Source organism: Gekko japonicus, unplaced genomic scaffold, assembly GCF_001447785.1.
Source record: "Gekko japonicus isolate JY-2015 unplaced genomic scaffold, Gekko_japonicus_V1.1 scaffold384, whole genome shotgun sequence".
In the NCBI taxonomy this organism is placed as follows: Eukaryota; Metazoa; Chordata; class Lepidosauria; order Squamata; family Gekkonidae; genus Gekko; species Gekko japonicus.
The window spans coordinates 1,050,519-1,066,944 of record NW_015175980.1 but is presented as its reverse complement, the minus strand read 5'-3'; the positions used below and the strand labels follow the sequence as shown (position 1 = coordinate 1,066,944).

Below are 16,426 nucleotides of genomic sequence, written 5' to 3'. Positions count from 1 at the left end.
TTACAACTGATCTACGGACTACAGCGAAAATGGCCCCTTTGGAGAGTGCACTGCACTCTATGGCATTTATACCCCACTGAGCTTCCTCCCTTTCCCAAGCCCAACCTCAGGGGGTCTGTCTCCAAATGTCCAGGCTTGGCAACCCTACTCAAACATTGCCTAGCAAAAGGGCTGTTCAGAGGCGTGAATAATACCCCCCCCATGCTGCTTAAGAAGTTGAGATTCCATAAAGAACTGGGATGTAAAGCATAATCTATTATATTTAGAACAATATTGAAACTAGAATATGATGTTATCTTAAGGTATACTGGAGTGACGAGGGGGGAAGCATTGCGGGAAGCCACGGGGAGGGGGAGAGTAAAATGGGGATATTGGGGGTAAAAATTGAAATATTAATGGAACTGATGACATCAATATTTTCATGAAAAATAAAATTGTGTTCAAAAAAAAGAAGAAGTTGAGATTCCATAATTTTGATCAATAAATATTAGCTAGGTAAAGGTTCCCTTGCTCGAAAGCCAGTCGAATCCGACTCTAGGGTTGCGGTGCTCATCTCCGTTTCAAAGCCGAAGAGCCAGCGCTGTCCGAAGACGTTTCCGTGGTCATGTGGCCGGCATGACTAAACACCAAGGCGCCTGGAACGCTGCTGCCTTCCCACCGAAGTGGTATCTATTTATCTACTTGCAATTTCTTGCTTTCGAACTGCTAGGTTAGCACTTGGAGTCAAATTCTTACATTTATACAAGATGGCTGCTAACCCAGCTGTATTATTAGAAAACTTGTTAAGAGTTTTAATTAGCTAGATAGACTGACTAGAATATCAAGAGGATTATTAATGTAAAATAGTTTGTTTTGTTTGCGATTCTCTGTATCAGTTGTTTTATATTTAATAAAAAATATTAAAATTTAAAAAGAAGAAGCTGAGATCCTCCTTGCAGCCCTATTTAAGCCATCCGAAGGGGGTCTACTTTGTATCCTGCTCAGGGCTATCCCGTGGGGGTCACCCCCAGGGAAATGTGCTTAGGAGGGCACTGCTGGTCCCTCCTGCCTCCCCACCTTTGTGCCCGTGCTGCGCCAGGGCTGTGTGTGTCTCTCTTCCTCCCTCCCCCGGTGAGAGTGGTTGGTTGCTTCCGTTGCTGTTGGCAACAGAAATGCAGTTCAGGCCAGGAGTGATCAGGAGAAACAGGCCGACCTTACAGCACAGGGAGCTGCATAAAAAGAACTGGAAGTTGCTGGTGAGTCCTGGACTTTTGTACGAGACTCCTTTGAAGTCAGAGCGATGGGATCTTGCCTGCCCAGGGAGAGGACAGAAGGATCAAGAATGGCCCGAAGGCTCAGCTCTGCATTAGATCCCCTATTCTGTTCCCTTTTAATATTCATTTATTTTCCTCCCCCCGTTGTTTCTAGTTCTCTTACTTTTATTCTTCATTTTGTAGATTTTTGGCACGGCGTGCACACGTTGTGCCTTCTTTCATCCATTTAATAGACATAGCATGCACAGCTGATTCAGGGATGTGCAGAAAACCTGAAAAGTGTACGCTGTTTTTGCGGGGGAAATTCAAGTGCCGGGAAATCAAAAACAGCAAGGCAATAGAGAGTCACGTAATTGTTTTTTGCAAGGGAGAAGCGAAAAGCCAAGGTGGGGATTTTGGAGGTTGAAACGTGACTTTGGAGGCAAGGAAGATAAACGTGCAACAATCCTCATTTCCCAAGAGACAGTGGCGATGTCTCTAAGCAAGAGAGCACTGGTCTTAATCTTGGGCCCAGGATCCAGTAATGTTGAGTCCCTTCTAGCTTCTCCTATTTGATGAGGTCATTTGCTGAGTCTTCAGTCCAAGACCCAACTACATGGAGGGAAGCTGTGACCAAGATACGGCCTCCGTCTTATTAGCATTTAAACACCATACAAAGATACTTTTGTTTTCAGTAGACGTTTAGTTAGCTATTAACCAAATCTATACGTTTGTTTTCCCCCTTGTTTATCTTACTTTTATTTTCTTTAATGCGGCCACTCATGTGTTTTATCCTCCTCTATGTTTTCTAGTGCTTCTTGTAACTTCATATTTAACGGCATGAGTTGTTTTATTATTTTACTGGGGGCTGCCTTAGATGTTTTATGGAAAGGGGGAATATAATATTTTTAATAAATAAAAGAGGGCTTAATACAAGCTGTGCTCTGCTGTGGAAGAGACTGCTTTAAAGAATAAAGATGCACAGAGTAAAGAATATCCCTAAGCATGTGCGGAGTGCCTTTTCTTTACTCATTAATGTCTAAAGAAGTATGTCATGCCTGCACACGGAAGCTTATACCCAGAATTAAACTTTGATGGTCTTCAAGGCACCAGCAGACACAAACTTTGTTTCGTTAATGAACAGTCATACTCTTGAATTAGGGGTTATTCAGCTTCACTTTAAATAAATGCATATATCCCACCCTTTTATTAGGCAGTTCTTGGGGCCAAGAACAAAACTGGGTAAAGAAGAGTCTGTTCAATGAACTTTTGATGATATTTTAAAATTACACAGAATTCAAGATAGTAGGCTCACGGGGGGGGGAATATATTCATAAAATCACTGTTTTTGTGGGGAATAATGCTGTGCAGTTATTTTTTAAAGCTAGCGTAGGGTTGCCTCCAGGTTGGAAAATTCCTGGAGATTTGGGGGTGGAGCCTGGGGAGGGCGGGGTTTGGAGAGAGGAGGGACCTCAGCGGGTCATGAGGTCACACAAAGTCGACCCTCGAAAGCAGCCATTTTCTCCAGGGGAACTGATCTCTGCTGTCTGGAGATCAGTTGTAATTCTGGGAGATCTCCAGGTCCCACCTGGAGGATGGCAACCCTGCATACTTCAAAGAAGGGGTTCCAGAGGATTCATCCCACCAGATAGCAAAACACCACCCCAATTTTGCATGAAAACTGAGGATTTATTTAATTTTTCAAATCTTTATGCCAACCTAAAAACAGCACTGATTAATACAGGTAAAACAAATGAACAGGAGACTTGAGCATGTAAAATAAACATTCGCAAACCCTTAGGCAGGTGTTTGTTTTTTTAAAGCAAGATGTGAAGGGAAGGGGGGAAATCAATTCAACACACACACACACCCAAACAAACAAGATGTCCTTTGTACAGTACCTAAAAGACGATGTTGGGGGGGAAATCATTCAGCAGGGATTTCTACACAGGAGGACTGACTCTCTCTCTCTCTCTCTCTCTCTCTCTCTCATATATTGAAATGCAATTGCAGGTGATTTTGACAACAGGATTTGCGGTTATAGTTTACTCAGGGAACTTGTTTTTCCAAGCTGCTGCTTCTTTTTCTTATCTTTTAGCAAAACAGAGATGACAACCAAGTTACTGGACGACAGGCAGTTCTTGAAGGAAATGAGGTAAGAGTCACCACCACTGGTGCAGGGGACGGGAGGGGCTCTCTCCAGCCACAACTCCTGGCCAAGGAGCCTCTCGACTCAGAGCCTCCCCATTGCCACAGGGGCGCTTGGGAGTTAAAACCAGCGAGGGAGACCCTCAGGAGTCCAGAACACCAGCTTTCAGAAACTAACTGCTTTCAATAATCCTTCCTTCCTTCCTTCCTTCCTTCCTTCCTTCCTTCCTTGTGAAGCTGTGTGTAGAATTCTTACCACAACTGGATGAAAAGTCACCATCATTTGGTGGCCTGCCTCGTTCACTTGGCCTTCACAGTTTAGGGCTGCCAGCTGTAGTTTGGGAAATGCCTGGAGATTTCGGGTGGAGACTGTGGAGGGTGGGGTTTGGGGAGGGGAGAGACCTCAGCTGGGTATGACGCCATAGAGTCAACCCTCCAAAAAGCTGCCATCTTGTCCAGGGGAACTAATCTGTCGTCTGGAGATCAGTTCTAGGAGACCTGCAGGTCCCACCTGGAGGCTGGTAACCCTATGACCTCCCTGTGAGGGCGAAACATTGATGACTAGGTCAAGGGGGAAGTGTTTTGATTTTCAGCTGTGAACCCATGACTTGGTGCAGACAGTGTCTGAGAATAAAGGAAATGGGAATCTGGTGCCTCCACATATGACAGAAGGTCAGACCAGGACCAACGGATTGAAATTAAATCAGAAAAGTTTTCGGCTAAACAATAGGAAGAACTTCCTGACAGAGGGGTTCCTCAGTGGAACAGGCTTACCTCGGGAGGTGGTGGGCTCTCCTTCTTTGGAGGTTTTCAAACAGAGGCCAGATGGCCACCTGGCAGCAATGCCGATTCTGTGAACTTCAGCAGATCATGAGAGGGAGGGCAGGAAGGGTTGCCTCAGTGCTTAGTTCTTGTGGCCCTTTGTTATACGCCCAGGGAAATGCTGATTGCCACTTTGGGGTCAAGAAGCAATTTTTCTCCAGGCCAGTTTGGCCAGAGATCCTGGAAGGTTTTTTGCCATCTTCTGGGCATGGAGCGGGAGTCACTGCGGGTGTGGAGGGGGAGGTATTTGTGAATTTCCTGCATTGTGCAGGGGGTTGGACTAGATGACCCTGGAGATCCCTTCCCACTCTATGATTCTATAGGGTTGCCAACCTCCAGGTAGCGGCTGGCGATCTCCTGGGATCACAACAGATCTCCAGGTGACAGTGTAACACAAGGGGTTCCTTTCTGGTGTGCCTGTCCCAATAAGACACAACAGGCGAGGTTTCTTCTTAGTAACAGGAGAATTTTTTTAAAATTCAAATAAAAGGAAAAGCCGGCACAGCAGCCGAGCCGTTCACAGACTGAGGGGAAAGACTGCCCTTATATAACATTGTATCTGTCAATCATTCCTACGCAGCTGCACTCCATAGTTTTCTTATATGGCAAGCATTTGAGTGGGAAACCAGTTACTTCCTTATTTGGCAAATATGTAAATAGGAAACCAGTTACTATGGGAAACATGTAAATCCAATCCAAAGCCTTTTATTGGCATATAAATAAAAATACAGTAATCTAAGTACACACAGAGTCAAATTAAAATTGCCGAGTAATATCACAGACTATCATCATAAAGAAAAACCTAATTCATCATATCATTTATCAGGCCGTAGGGCCATGGCACTGCAGAGAAACTTTGCTGTTATTTCAGTTATTTCTGTGTCTGTGTTATCGAGCAAGAAAAGAAGCTTAAAATCATCAGGGGACTCTAAAAAATGGCCTAATATGGGATATAGAAGATCCCGACGGGATGCCAAATAGAGAGGGCACTGGAAGAGAACATGAGCAACAGTTTCAACACAATCCTTCCTACAAGGACAGCACCTGCTAGGATAGGGAATCCCTTGGAATCTGCCAGATAAAACAGCTGAAGGAAGAACATTAAATCTAGCCAAGGATATGGCTCTACGCAAATTTGGAACTATGAGTTGATAGAGGTATACTGCTGGAAGATTTGCATTAGGAATAATCCCCAGATGTAAGGGAGAACAGGTTATGTTAGCCAGGCTATAAAGTGTTTGAGAAGCCTTTTTCTACCAATCATATAACAGAGATCAGTTCACCTGACGCAAATGGCCACCTTGTTAGGTGGGAGGTATGGTACTATACCCCATTGAAGTCCCGCCTCTCCCCAAACCCCGCCCTCCTCAGGCTCCACCCCCAAAATCTCCAGGTATTTCCCGATCCAGAGCTGGTAGCCCTAATCTGTACTCACCCTTTAGCATAGCATTTTATAACGATGCATTATGAATTCTTTCTCTCTTTTTTGCAGGGTGAATGCAGGTTCAAAGCCCCCTGTGCCAGAAGGCCGGAGACCATGGCAGAAGATTTCCCTAACCGACTGTGAATCTGACCACGGTTTATTGATTACTAATATCAACCAGGCGCACGATCTTTTGGTAAGGCAATGAGCTTCAATGAAAGAAACTTATTTGATTATATCCATCCCACCTACAGCATATTTGGCCGTGAGGCTGGCTTTTCAGTGCTCCATCAATAAACACAAAGTAGTATTGAATAAACAGTAAAAAACCAACCAGTGCTGAAATCAGTAATAAAATGCAGCTGCATTCAGTTCTAACATCGATAATCCCAGTTTCTGTAAGGATAATCAGGCATGCGGAGGGTAGAAAGCAACTTTATAATCAGAACCTCACCAGAAATACGCAAAAAAGATAGGAAAATAAAAATGTTTTTGTCTGGTGCCTAAAGCTGAAGAAACGTGGTGGTGAGTGAAGTCTCCCTGTGGAAGGAATTCTGTGGTTGAGGGGCCACAACAGAAAAGACCCTGTTTCCTGAGGCTCACTCATCTGAAAATGGGGGCACACAAAACAGGCCCTGAGAGGCGGATCATAAGCTGATGGTCAGATTCATATGGGAGAAGGCAACTTTTATGCACAGATGGATTACCTTAGAAAGTTAATGAACTGCAACACAGGGGCCTATTGTCAGGTCAGTAAAGCTGGTGAATCTCTCTGTTCATTGCTCAGCAGAGGCAGGATGTGTGATGACCGCTTGTCTCAATGGGTCTAACAAGCCATTAGTTCTTTCTGCAGCAACTTTCTTGCCTTATGAAAAACTATAGAAGTGTCCAAGACTTCTAAGTTGCTCAGTGGTATAATATTTAGTCCTTCTTTGGTACAGGTTCTTCATCAAGTTGTTGGTCTTCTTCCTGTGTTAAATGGATCCCAAGTATTTTTAACAAGGCTTTCCCGGATTTTGCATCTTTAATTTGAAGTTGAGTCCCATTTCGGAAAATTAGTATATCAGAGGCTGGGCTCCATCTAAACCGTATTTTAGAGTCAAACAGCTTGGTAGCAAACAGTTTCAAAGATTTTCTCTTTTCCAGGGTTTCTGCTGATAGGTCCAAAAGGGCTATTACTTTTTTTCCATTGTAGGATAAAGATCCTTTCAGGCGTGCCTCTCTTAGGATTCTGTCTCGAGATTTTGGGTACATAAAATGGGCTAAGATGTCCCTGGGTCGACCTCTAGCTGCTCTCGCCATGGGGCCAAGTCGATATGCACGGATTATTGCTAGAGCTACTCCATCTTCTATCTTAAGAGCTTGTGCAAGCCAGGAGGAGAGCCAGTTTGGTGTAGTGGTTAAGTGCATGGACTCTAATCTGGGAGAACCGGGTTTGATTCCCCACTCCTCCACTTGCACCTGGCTGGATAACCTTGGGCAAGCCATAACTCTGGCACAGCTGTTCTTGAAAAAGAGCAGTTTCTGTCAAGAGTTCTCTCAGCCCCACCTACCTCACAGGGTGTCTGTTGTGGGGAGGGGAAGGGAAAGGAATTTGTAAGCCGCTCTGAGACACCTTTGGGTAGTGAAGGGCGGGGTATAAATCCAATCTCTTCTCTTCTTCTTCTTCTAAATGAGGCTAGATCTGCATTCTCCTCTGCCCCCTCCTCTATGCTCCTAAATTTCAAGTTATGTTGCCTCTTTTCTAGTGCTAGAACTCTGTCCGTTATTAATGCATCCGAGGTTTAAAGCTGCCTTACCTCTGTCTGGAGGGTTAAAGACATTTCCATTGCATTCTCTGCGATTTTGGACGTCTCTTTCAGTTCTTTGCCATTTCGTTGAGCTTGGTGTGGACTGTTTGAAGCATTTCCGAAATCAATTTAGTCAGTATTTGGAATAAGTCCTCTTTTAGTTCTTTCAAGTCTTTTCTGCATAGTGGGCTATCGTCATCATCATGCCTGTCTGGCTTCGCAGGGCTTTTCTCCGCCGCCATTTCGGAGCTCAGATCTGCTCTAGAGCCTGTCGAACGAGTCGTTTTCCCTGGCGAAAAAAAGGATTTCACTGACCTGTTTTCCGCCCGTTTAGGAGTGTTTTTTTTATTTTGCAGATCTCCCCATGCTCTATGCGTTCTTTCCAGAGTGTAGCATGGTTTTTCACCAATTTTACAGGAGAGGGGGTCTGCAGCTCATTCAAATCGCATCCACCATGTTGCCACAACACTCTGCACCCCCAACTTTCTTGCCTTAAACCAGGTGTATCTGTATAACCTTAGAGTTCCAAAACACAGGTGAGCAACTACGCTCCCAAGGTTAAATACAGTACCATCTGTGATCTCTGAAGGCCGTATATTAGGAACACCATTTTCAGATATTGCAGTTGTAGCTTAGGAGTCACAGAAACTGTGATGGGTAAACTAAAGGACTGTGGACTCTAGGATAGTTAGGTGGATAAGGAACTAGTTGGAGAACCGCACTCAGAGAGTAGTTCTCAGTGGCATTTCATCTGACTGGAGGGAGGTGTCCAGTGGGGTGCCACAAGGCTCGGTTCTGGGCCCAGTACTTTTCAATATTTTTTATAAATGATCTGGATGAGGGTGTGGAGGGCTACTCATTAAATCTGCAGATGATGCAAAATTGGGAGAGCAGCGAACACACTAGAAGACATAGAATTCAATGAGATCGGAACACACTGGAAAAGTGAGTGGATGTGAACAAGATGCAAACAAGGATAAGTGCCAAGTTCTACATCTGGGTAACAAAAATTAGGAACGTGCATACTGGATGGGGGATACACGTCTGAGTAACAATGTGTGAGAACAAGATCTTGGGGTAAGGGTGGACCGAAAGTTAAATATGAGCAGCCAGTGTAATGTGGCGACAAAAAAGGCTAATGCAGTCTTGGTCAGGCCGCACCTGGAGTATTGTGTGCAATTCTGGAGGCCTCACTTCAACAAGGATGTGGACAGAATGGAGCAGGTGCAGAGAAGAGCGATGAGGATGATCGGGGGCCTGGAGACCAATGCCTTTGAGGAAAGGCTGAAGGTCTTGGGACTGTTTAGTCTGGAGAAGAGGAGGCTGAGGGGAGACAGGATTGCTCTCTTGAAGTATTTGAAGGGCAGGGAGCTATTCCTGTTGGCAGCAGAGGAGAGGAATCACAATAATGGGTTTAAATCAAGGGCAGGAAGGTACCAGCTGGATCTTAGGAAAACCTTATTTAGTGTAAGAGTTGTGCAGCCATGAAATCAGCTGCCTGGGGAGGTGGTGAGCTCCCTCTCCCTGGCCATCTTTAAGCAGTGGCTGGACAAACACTTGTCAGGGATGCTCTAGGCTGGTCCTACACTGAGCAGGGAGTTGGACTAGATGGCCTGTATGGCCCCTTCCAACTCAGTGAGTCTATGTTTCTATGTTTCATTTCAATGTCCATTGTATAAAGAGGCTAGAGAGAAATGGATTGAGCCACTTACACCCCAGTGAAATGAGTCTCCCCCAGACATTTTAGTTACTCACATTTTAAAGGATCCTAGGCCAGCACACTCTTTTTAGCAAAATTCCTTGTTCAGGCCATGAGAGTTTGGGCAGCTTATGACAAGACACCCTCTCTAACATAACATATAGCCTGTCCTCTCTGACTTGAATTCTTCCTTTCTTCCTTTCATTCTTAGCTGGAATAGATCAATATTCCAGCTATGCTCCTGCAGAGTGCAGGGGGTTGGACTAGATGACCTGCAAGGTCCCTTCCAACTCTAACATTCTATGATTCTATGAATACCTGTGGGTCAGAGGGAGGGAGGGAGGGAGGGAGGAAGGAAGGAAGGAAGGAAGGAAGGAAGGAAGGAAGGAAGGAAGGAAGGAAGGAAGGAAGGAAGGATCTTTTCTTATCATTCTTCCTGCCTCCGGGATTTATTTTGTCTCCTTTTTGGCCAACAGAGAGTGAAGAATACGGCAATGATCTGTTCTGGATTGAAGGCTACTGATGACTGGATGCAGAGTTACGGTTTAGAAAGCATGAAGCTTACATTGGAAGAGCTGATGAAGAGAGGCACTGTCGTGCTGTAAGTCTAGGGTCCTCTTTTTTCCAGGCCGGCCGGCCGGCTCTGCTCTTCTCTTCATCTTTCCAATGTTTTGCTCTTAGGGATGCGAACAACGCAGAGCAGATGGAGTTTACCACAGAGGCCATTGGTGATTTTGAATCCCGACTGCACGCGTAAGTGTCCAGCAGCCATGGGAGCACCAACTGGCTGAGTTATGCTGGCTTCTGATTCCCACACAAAGGACTCTGGGGAAATTGTCCTTTTTGGCCTTTTTGCTCTGCTGTGGAGCACCAGTCACTATTATGGGACAGTTTCAGAGAGTGGCCGTCTGCAGGAGAAGAGCTAGATTGGAGTCCAGGAGCACCTTAGAGACTAACAAGATTTTGGGGTGTGTGAGCTTTCGAATGTCCAAGCTCCCTTCATCAGATACCGGTTGCATCTTTAAAACCAACAAAGTTTTATTCCGGGCATAAGCTTTCGTGTGCAAGCACACTTCCTCAGATACAGTGAAACAGAATTTCCTCAACCATTACCTTTAGAAAGAGAGAGGGTGGGGGGTTAGTTGCCAGGGAGGGCCAATTAGAATCAAGTTTCTGTCTCTGATTTTAATTGGCCCTCGCTGGCAACTACTCCTCCCCCACTGTGACGACCCCTTATCTGGGGAGGCCTGGTTTCACTTTAAAAGTGTTCTTTTTATTTTGTTCAACTGGGTAGGTTAGGCTGCCACCAGGAAATTTTAGGCTTTCCAAACCTTTATACTTTCTTTTGGCTATCACTGGATAGGTAGGTCGAGTTTTTAAGTCTCATGAGGGTCTATGTGTTTCCTGAGGAATTATTTCTTTCAGAGCTGGCAGACTTAAATAAAAGAAGATTTATTGAAACAGTTCATAAATAAAAGGGTATAACAATGTAACCAGTAATGTGAATATTTTCAACCATTGCTTAGTGTCTCACACAAGATCCGCTCCCTTTCTGTCAGGGATTTTTCAGGTAACTTTGTAACTTTAACTCAAGGTCTTATAAGTTCACTGTTACTCTCCAACAGGACATACAGCCTTTCTTATATTTTGTCTTCAATTAAGCTTTCATTTACTTTTTCTTATTCTCTCTAACTTCCTTCATACACAGAACTAACTGAACTTTTCTCTGCTTCTCTCACAGACCTCAGAAAGAACTAACAGTTCCACTATCTTCATCAACTGTCTAAAACTGTAACTGTCACTCTTGACAGACATACATATTCATCCACTCAGAAACACTTCCAAAACCCCTCCCCCTCTCTGTCAATCACCAATCACCCCACACTTGCCTGTTTCAACCACTCTAGACTATCACACAGCCATGCAACCAAACTTTTAAAGAGACACACACACATATAAAACAAGGAATCGTTACACCCACCCTCTCTGTTTCTATAGGTAATGGTCGAGGAATTTCTGTTTCACTGTATCTGAGGAAGTGTGCTTGCACACAAAAGCTTATGCCCGGAATAAATCTTCGTTGGTCTTAAAGGTGCCACTGGACCCTAACTTTGTTCTATTGCTTCAGACCAACACAGTGACCCACCTGGATCTATCATCAGATACCATTATGGAACAGTGGTGGGCTTTGCTGGTCTGTACCAGCCACATTGGAAGCCTTCCTCCAAATGAAGTGGCACTTCTGATAGTGGAAAAGATAGTGGGAAGGAGGCTCCTTAACGTGTAGGAAAGCTTCCAGCCTTGCTGAATGGTTGAATGCAGGCTGGTGTTTCCAGTTTCTGGGCCAAGAAACAGGGCCACCGTTTCAGGTAGCACAGCTGGGGAAGACCCTAGCCTGCCAGCCGGAGACCTCAGAGAGCCCCAGCTAGTAAAATTAAGCAATACTGAATGAGAAGCAGAGCAAATGTGGTGCAGGGGTTGTAGTGTTGGACTAGAATCTGGGAAAGCCAGGCTTGAATCCTAACTTTGCGGGATGACCCGGGAGCAATCACACACAGACATGAACGTACCTCAAAGGGTTGTTGTGAGGATAAAATGCAGGAAAGGAGAATGATGTAAGTCACTTTTCCCCAGTGGGAGGATGGTGGGGTATAAATGAAGTTACATACATGGTCTCTCATGCAGGAAGTCCCAGGTTCATTCCCACGTATCCAGTGTTCCCTCTAAGCTGAGTTAGTGTGAGCTAGCTCACAGTTTTTTAGCCTCCGGCTCACACAGTTTTTGTCTTAGCTCAGGAAGGATGGCTCCAGAGCAAACTAATTTATGCAGTAGCCAAATTGCTCACTCACAACTTAAATGCCAGGAGCTCACAAAGGAGAATTTTTGCTCGCAAGACTCCACAGCTTAGAGGGAGCACTGGCGTATCTCCTGTTAGCCAGAGTGAGACAGACCTCATTCCGAGATTCTGGAGAGCTCCTCTGCTATTAGGGAGTGATGGTCTGACTCAGGATAAAGCAGCTCTGTATATTCTCCCCACTAAATTGTGGTGCAGAATAAATAAGACCATCAACCCACCCCTCGCTGTGCCGCAACAAGACGCACAGTCTGAGCTTGCTCTCTGTTTGCCTCTTCCAGAGCGATCGATCTTTATGACAAACGGATCCAGTGGCTATTACAAGACAGCCGAAAGGTAATATGGCTCGGTCTGTTCAAATAAAAGGGGGGGGGGGACCCATCGAAGCCATATAAACGGGAATTTTTTTTTTCATAACATTAAAAAACTCCGCCACCAGGAGGCTGTGAATTACACAAGAGAAGAAAGAGGTTTCAGATGTGCTGCTTTGGTTTCAGACTTGCGCTGCTTTGTGCAGCCCGCCATTAGCCTGCGGAACTCTTTGCCGCAGGATTTTGTCGTTTCATGCTGACTAATATATGTGATTCTCATTGGTGGCTAGAGAATGCAGTTCCTGTTTCACAGCCCATATCCCTGCTTGCCAAATTGAGGCGGGGTGTGCGTGTGCTAATGTAGCCTCTTGCTTGCTGTGATAACAGGAGGGACCATGGCTCAGTGACAGAGCCTCTGCTTGGCATGCAGAAGGTTCCAGGTTCAATCCCTGGCATCTCCAGTTAACAAATCTGGTGGTAGGTGGTGTGGAAGAGCTGCAGCCTGAGAACCGGGAGAGCCGCTGCCAGTCTGAACAGATGTTACTGCCCTTAGATCAAGACGGGCAGCCATGTTAGTCTGGCTGTAGCAGCAGAAAAGAGCAAGAGTCCAGGAGCACCTTATTTATTTATTTGATTTATACCCCGCCCTCCCCACCGAAGCAGGCTTAAAAAGTGGGCTCTTTATGTAGCAGGAACTCCTTTGCATATTAGGCCACACCCCCTAATGTAGCCAATCCTCCAAGAGCTTACAGAGCTACAATGCGCTTTTGTGAGTCACTGCCTGAAGAAGTGAGCAGTGACTCACAAAAGCTCATCCCCTGCCACAAACGCTGACATTGATGGACCAAGGGTCTGATTCGTTAAAAGGCAGCTTCACGTGTGTTCGTGGAATGGTTTGTCTAAAGACACTCTCTCTAAGTATGCAAAAGTACCTGAGCGTGGGACATCCTCCTGATTCATAGCTCAGGGCCAATTGGCATGCCACAAGTCCCTGTGACCAGATGGGCTTGGATAGTTCTGTGTTTGGAACTTAATTCCCAGGCCTGCAGGGAGGCCCAGTTCACAGTGGGACCGTGGAACTTTGGGGGGAAGGAATCTAAGCCTCCCCACCCATGCTGTTTTCATCTAATCTGAAACTGCTCCAGTGACCTGCTGTTCTCCCAGATGCAGAAACCTAAGTGAACCTGAGAACGGGCCATGGCTCAGTGTGGCAGAGAATCTGCTTGGCACGCAGAAGGTCCCTGGCATCCCCAGTTAAATGGACCAGGCAGCAGGTGATGTGAAAGACTACCTGAGGGGTAGTCTTCTTTAGAAGCGTGCCTGCACACAAAAGCTTATACCCGGAATTTGTTGGTTTTAAAGGTGCCCACTGGACTCAAACTTTGTTGTATTGCTTCAGACCAACTTTGAAGATGTGTGCATGCGCATGAAAGCTTATCCGCAGAATTAAATTTTGTTGCTTATGAAGGTGCCACTGGACTCAGACCTCGTTCTCTTGCTTCAGACCAACTTCAAAGAAGTGTGCCTGCACATGAAAGCTTATACCCAGAATTAAACTTTGTTGGTCTTCGAGGTGCCGCCGGACTCAAACTTTGTTCTAGTGCTTTAGTTTGCATGTGGGTACAACAGAAAGTTGGGATGTAGGCCAGCGATCGCTAGGGACCAGAATTTGGTTGTTACAAGATTTGGTTTTCTCCATCCTTTTCCTTTCCCCTTCCTTTAGCTGTTTGGCATTATACACGGGAGCAGAATTGGGGTTCTGATTGACGCGTCTGATATCACTTGTGGGCCGAGACTCCTCGATTTCCAAAAAGACCTCCTGGTAAGATCACTGAAGCACACGTAAGCGCTGGTGCTCCGTCATAAGCATGGCCAGAGGTAGTGCAGGGTGTCAGACCGGGGAGACGTCTCTCCTGGGAAGGCAGCTTTTTCTCTGCAGAACTCCATTCCGGGCTGCTTGGAACATCTCTCTGAAGTTCAACCGGCACAGCAAACGGCAGCATTTCCCTCCTGCTTGGTACATGTTACCTCTAGTTTTACCCCAGTTTATGTATTGACTCGAAGTTGCACATTTTGTTCCCCCAGTGTTTAGTTGATGAGCAGTTGTGCTACGTGAAGCGCCTGTATTTTCTTTCCTTCGGTACCGAAGTCTCGCCTCTTTGGAAGGAGTCCAAACCCATCAACGTGGATGTGTAAGCCGTGAGCCGCTTGATGCTTAATGGAGTCAGAGTTTCAGCTAGGCATCCTCATTCAGTGGGTTGGCCTGGTTTCTGGGTAAAAGAAACTGATGGGGTAATCCAGGGACTCCCTATATAACCAACAGAAACCTCTATAACCTGGTTGTCGAGGCGGGGGGGGGGGCACCTATTCGTGCCTAAGAAACATGTCTAAATGACTGGGTATTTTGAGGAAAGGGTCTGATTTTGGGGGGGGCTTGGTACAATAATAATTATTGTACGGCATTGTGTGCATTATAGCCAGGAGATCCGAAGGTTGTCTGGCAGCCTTAAATTCTAACTGCTTTCCCTTCCCCTCCCCACAACAGACACCCTGTGAGGTGGGTGGGGCTGAGAGAACTCTGACACAAACTGCTCTTTTTCAAGGACAGCTGTGCCAGAGCTTGTGACTGACCCAAGGTCACATCAGCAGGTGCAAGTGGAGGAGTGGGGAATCAAACCCGGTTCTCCCAGATTAGAGTCCGCACACTTAAGCACTACACCAAAGTGGCTCTTAGTGACTATGAAACATTAGCTAAATGCAGGCCCATAGCTATGGTGGGGCCTCCCAGGGCCCTGCCCCCCAACTTCCTGCCAAGGCCCCCAACTCTCTGGGCCGCCCAGAGGACTCCCCACCGGAGCTGGTGGTGGCCCAAGGCTCCCAGGTGAGGCCAGCACTTGAAGGAGAATCAGGTTGTGCAGTGGCCGCCAGAGGAAGCAGTGTGAGGCAGCCAGGAGGGTGGGTTAGCAGGCGAGGTGGGGCTGGCAGGAACTTTCATTCAGAGAGGAAAGGAAGCCAGGGGTGGCATGGGCTGTGGAGGCAGCAAGAGCTGGGCCACGGGGGACTGGCACCAAGGAGCCAAGGGCGGAGCAGGGCATCCGTGCCGCACCCTTCCATGGCCGCTGCCAGGAAACGTGCTGTCCGCTACCTTGGGTCAGTCATAATTTCTTTCAGAAGGAGAATCAGGTTGTGCAGCGGGCAGTGTGAGGCAGCCAGGTGGGTGGGTTAGCAGGCGAGGTGGGGCTTTCATTCAGAGAGGAAAGGAAGCCAAGGGTGGCATGGGCTGTGGAGGCAGCAAAAGCTGGGCCACGGGGGACTGGCACCAAGGAGCCAAGGGCGGAGCGGGGTATCCGTGCCGCACCCTTCCATGGCCGCTGCCAGGAAACGTGCTGTCCGCCTGTGCCTGTCCTGGCCGGGAGGCAGGAGAAGAGAGGCGCAATGAGTCCCTGCTGGGGAGGGCAGGGTCCCACAGGCCAGCCGGAGGGGGGCTCTGGGATCAGACTGCAGATGGGGGGGAGAGGAACCCCCCCCAGTCCAGTGGCCCTGTACAGACCAGCAATGCATTTCCCCAGAGGTGCATTCCAGAGTCACTCGCTGCCCCATTCCATGGCTCCTTGCTTCAGCTGGGGGAGGGGTGCGGTGGTCATGGTGGTGGGGGGAGGGTGAGCACTGCTTTGTCCCACTGGAGCCTGGCGCCCCCCTTCCCTCCAGCCACCACATGTGAAGACCGGCTGGGGCAGGGGGGGCAGTCAGCCTACGTGAGTTTCTTTAATTTTATTTTTATTTCAGTGCCCCCTAACTTATTTAAAGCACCCCCCCAAAATAAAAAAAATCCCTGGCTACGGACCTGCCTAAATGACTGGATATTCCCAGGAACAGGGCTTTCCCCCCTCTTTTTGTAGTGGTCTCAGAACTCCTTCTCTCCCGTGAAGTTCAGCCGTCCCTCTCTGTTTTTCTTCCTTTGAACACTAAGAAGGGCATTTTCATTTTGCCAGGCCCTTGGAAATCAGGCGTTTTAAAGATAAATTGTGCCTCCTTTTCATGGATGGAGGAGGATGGCTTAAGATGGTGCTCCACAGGAATGTGTTCTAACTGCCCCCCCCCAAGGGTGTGTGTATGGGGCTGTCAGCCCCCAGGTCCGGGGGGGGGG

At 46.9% G+C, this 16,426-nt stretch overlaps 1 protein-coding gene across 1 annotated transcript in view; it reads left to right on the top strand.

The window, feature by feature from the left end:
- The first annotated feature begins 3,340 nt into the window (after positions 1-3,340).
- The window catches only part of VWA3A (von Willebrand factor A domain containing 3A), a 60,631-nt gene continuing 47,545 nt past the window's right edge, over positions 3,341-16,426 (top strand). Inside the window, exons 1-7 of the mRNA XM_015426191.1 lie at positions 3,341-3,387; positions 5,695-5,821; positions 9,591-9,715; positions 9,796-9,867; positions 12,250-12,304; positions 14,003-14,101; positions 14,365-14,471. Coding sequence (XP_015281677.1) covers positions 3,341-3,387; positions 5,695-5,821; positions 9,591-9,715; positions 9,796-9,867; positions 12,250-12,304; positions 14,003-14,101; positions 14,365-14,471 — 632 coding nt within the window. The remainder of the gene's footprint in view (positions 3,388-5,694; positions 5,822-9,590; positions 9,716-9,795; positions 9,868-12,249; positions 12,305-14,002; positions 14,102-14,364; positions 14,472-16,426) is intronic.